Genomic DNA, 3,479 nt, shown 5'->3' with positions numbered 1-3,479 from the left:
TGTTTCAGAGTTAAAGACCCCAATAAAGGAGTTCACGGATTGGAAGATAGTGACGTGTGGATTCACATGTGCAGGGTAAGAAAGGGTGGGAGAGGACTCCTCACTTCCCACAGTACTAAGTCACTACTGACAAAATCACACACGGGAAAAAACGAAAACCTGCAGGGCCGGGGTGCGGAGCTTAGTGGTAGAGCACCTGCCTGTCACATGCAAGGCCTGGTTTCATCTCCAGAACCACAAACAAAACAAAATGATCCAGAGAAATACCGAGGGCAACCAATGCAGGACGACCTGCCTCCCTTCCTATAGCAGGCATGGTCCAGTGCTCGTTTGCCTCTAATAAAGACTTCGCTTTTCTTAGTGGGAAAATATATAGGCCGGGCGTGGTGGCGCACGCTTGTAATCCCCACGCTTGGGAGGCTGAGACAGGAGGACCACATAGGTTCCAAGCCAGCCTCGGCTGCTTAGTGAGGCTCTGTGCAACTTAGTGAGACCCTGTTTCCAAATAAAATATAAAATAGGTCTGGGAGTATAGGACAGAGGTAGAAAGCCTCTGGGTTCCACCCTGAGTACCACCAAAAATAAATAAATAAAATAAAATTAATGGGAATATAGGCAGTTAATACAGAAAAAAACCTTGAAATTATATTGGCAAAATTATTAGAGTAATATACTTCCTGAGTAATTTTTCAAATATTTTACTTAAGAGTTTCTAAAGGACAGGTGTAGTGGCGCATGCTTGTAATCCCAGCAATTGGGAGGCTGAGACAGGAGGATTGCAGTTTTTGGACAGCTTCAGCTATCCTCTGCAACTTAATGAAATCCTGTTTCAAGATAAAAAATAAAACAGGACTACGGGTGTAGCTCAGAGACAGAATGCCCCTGGGTTCAATCCATGGTGTATGTATGTGTGTGATGCACACAGACACACGTGCGCGCGCGTGCACACACACACACACACACACACACACACACACACACACACACAGTATAAAATATAAAAATAGAGTTGGGGGCTGTAGCCAGAGGTAGAATGCCCCCAGGGTTCCATCCCCAGTAACCACCAAAAATATAAAATAAATTAAAAATAAATATTAAGCAAAAACAATGGAAAAAATAACACTGTCAACAAAATTCACTGGCTCAGTTATTACCAATAATTGAAAAACAAAATGTGGCCAGGTGTGGTGGCGCACCTTTGTAATTCCAGCATTTGGGAGGCTGAGACAGGAGGATCGCGGTTCGCTGCCAGCCTCAACTACTTAGTGAGGTCCTCCGCAACTCAGTGAGACCCTGTTTCAAAATAAAGTACAAAAAAGCAGGACTGGGGTTGTACCTTGGAGGTAGAATGGCCCTGGGTTCAATCCTGATTACAGCCAAAAAAAGAAAAAAAAGTTTCTCCCTAGGTGATCATTCAAAATCTGTGGCTGTACAGATTCTAAGAGGTTTTGCATCAGTTCCAGTGTAGAAATAAGGATAAAGTGCTTCTGTAAAAGCTTCATTAAATATATAGAGAAGAGATCTGTCGTCCAAATTGTAAAAGGAAACTTCACCCATTTCTAAGTCTAAGAAAATGCCGATCTTACTAGGTATTACTTTTGGCAAAAGATGAACCTTCCTGGAGCCCAACGCAACATAATTGGCCTGGCTCTCCCGCCCAATTCCCCACAACCCATCCTGGACTAAGTCTGTGTGAACATGTTTCTTCCTCCTTCTGGGAAGAGACTCTTTACAGACACCCAGGACCCACTCAGGCTTGTCTTGCACCTCGACCTCCCAGTACAGTCTACCGGAGTGATAGCCCTCGGAACCCACAACAGCCGGACAGACATAAAATCTTCTTGGGTTCTGAAGTACCCTCTGCATATTTCTGTAGGTCACAGTCTTCTTATCTTCCGAGATCACAAGTTTACGATATGCTGTTTCAGGATCTAGAAGTACATCGGCTTGAAATCGCTTGATAATGATGTCTAAGCCAGAATATTGTGGGGGAAGGCGGTAACCATAATCTTGGAATTTGAATGAAAATGTTTCAGGGCATTTATAATTTTTACATCTGTGGTAGATACTCTTAATATCTGCCAGTAACTCCAGATCTGACTCTATATATTTGCTCTCCATCTCCTTTATCAGATACTTTAGTGAAGAGGCGAGGGCTAAACATTCTGATAGGCTTTCCTTTAGTTCGGCTGAAATATCCATTTCTTCATCTTGCAATTGCCTATGGAGAGTCTCTTGATCGCTTTGGAGAAATGATGTCAGCTGATCAAATTCAGACTCCACTTCTTCTCTCCTCTGTTCTACCCTTCTCTTCAGTTCTGATGGTTTTTTGCTTTGCAGAGTGATCAGTTTTTCGACTAGCTCCACTCTCTCCTTCAGGGGCTCCACGTGGCGCTGCAGCTTCTTCCTGTGATAGAGGGCGGCCTTCCCGATGGGCCACACACAGTGCAGCCGGTGGTCAGTGGAGAGAGGACAGCGCGGACATAAAACTTCCAGGTCCTTCTGGCAAAAGGAGGTCAGGGCCTGTTTGTGCTTCTCACACAAAAGCTTCTCTTCCTGCCTTTTCCTCTTGCCTTTTTTTATTGGGAGGAGCTTAGAAAGTTTTGTTAAACTACCCAGCTGGTAATTGTTTGTGAATTTTCTTTCTGGACAGTGAACGTGGCACAAAGGGCAGAGGAAAGCATTCTTTAGATCCTGCCAGGACACACGGATGCAGGAGAGGCAGAAGTTGTGCCCGCACCTAATGGTCACTGGTTTTTTCAAGTACTCCAGACAGATGTGACAGGTCGTCTCCGTGCGGAGGTCTGCCAGGGCGGTTTTGAACTCCATTGCCTTGCAGAAGGCAGTGGGCAAGGGAATGCTTCTTTTAAGAAGGCTTGACTCTAAAGAGCTCAAGGCTCAGGAAGCAGTGGATGACCCTCCCACACCTGAAGAACAGACCAGCTTCGGGTTCCACTGGCTGGGCACCTTGAAGGCAGCCTCTAAAAACCCATTCAGCTTTCTGCGCTTTGCCTCCAGAGCCTGCAGCCTACTGCGTAAGAGAGCAGATCGGCTGAGCTGCTGCTTTTTTTTGACAGTCGATGACTTGAAGTCGAGCTTAATAGCGTTCTTACTCAAAAAATTAGTCTCAGGTTCAAGACAATGAATCCTTCCTATGGGTGAGAAGAGACATTTGAGTTAAAAATCTGATTCTACAATCACCAATATTATTATTATTATTATTGTTATTTTACTTGCAGTACTGGGGACAGAACCAAGGAGCATTCTACCTCCAAGCTACACCCCAAGCCCTATTTTTTATTCTTTTTTTTTTTTTTTTTGCAGGTTTGGGGATGGAACCCAGGGGTATTTGACCTCCAAGCTACACCCTCTGCCCTACTTTTTTACTCTTTATTTTGAAACAGGGTCTCACTTAGTTGCGGAGTGCCTCACTAAGTAGCAGAGGCTGTCCGAGAACCGCGATGCCCTGCTTTCAGCCT

At 44.8% G+C, this 3,479-nt stretch overlaps 1 protein-coding gene across 1 annotated transcript; it reads right to left on the bottom strand.

Annotated features, from left to right (window-relative positions):
• Positions 1–1,410: 1,410 nt before the first annotated feature.
• Positions 1,411–2,829, bottom strand: LOC308273517 (tripartite motif-containing protein 60-like; the record flags this gene model as incomplete). Its single annotated transcript, XM_080710674.1, has 1 exon — positions 1,411–2,829. One exon carries the CDS (start codon positions 2,827–2,829, stop codon positions 1,411–1,413), a length of 1,419 nt encoding a protein of 472 aa, XP_080566800.1.
• Between the last annotated feature and the right edge of the window lie 650 nt (positions 2,830–3,479).

The sequence above is a fragment of the Muscardinus avellanarius genome (assembly GCF_963383645.1).
Source record: "Muscardinus avellanarius genome assembly, chromosome: 14".
In the NCBI taxonomy this organism is placed as follows: Eukaryota; Metazoa; Chordata; class Mammalia; order Rodentia; family Gliridae; genus Muscardinus; species Muscardinus avellanarius.
The sequence above is the reverse complement of the archived record's forward strand: the minus strand, read 5'-3'. Positions and strand labels throughout refer to the sequence as shown.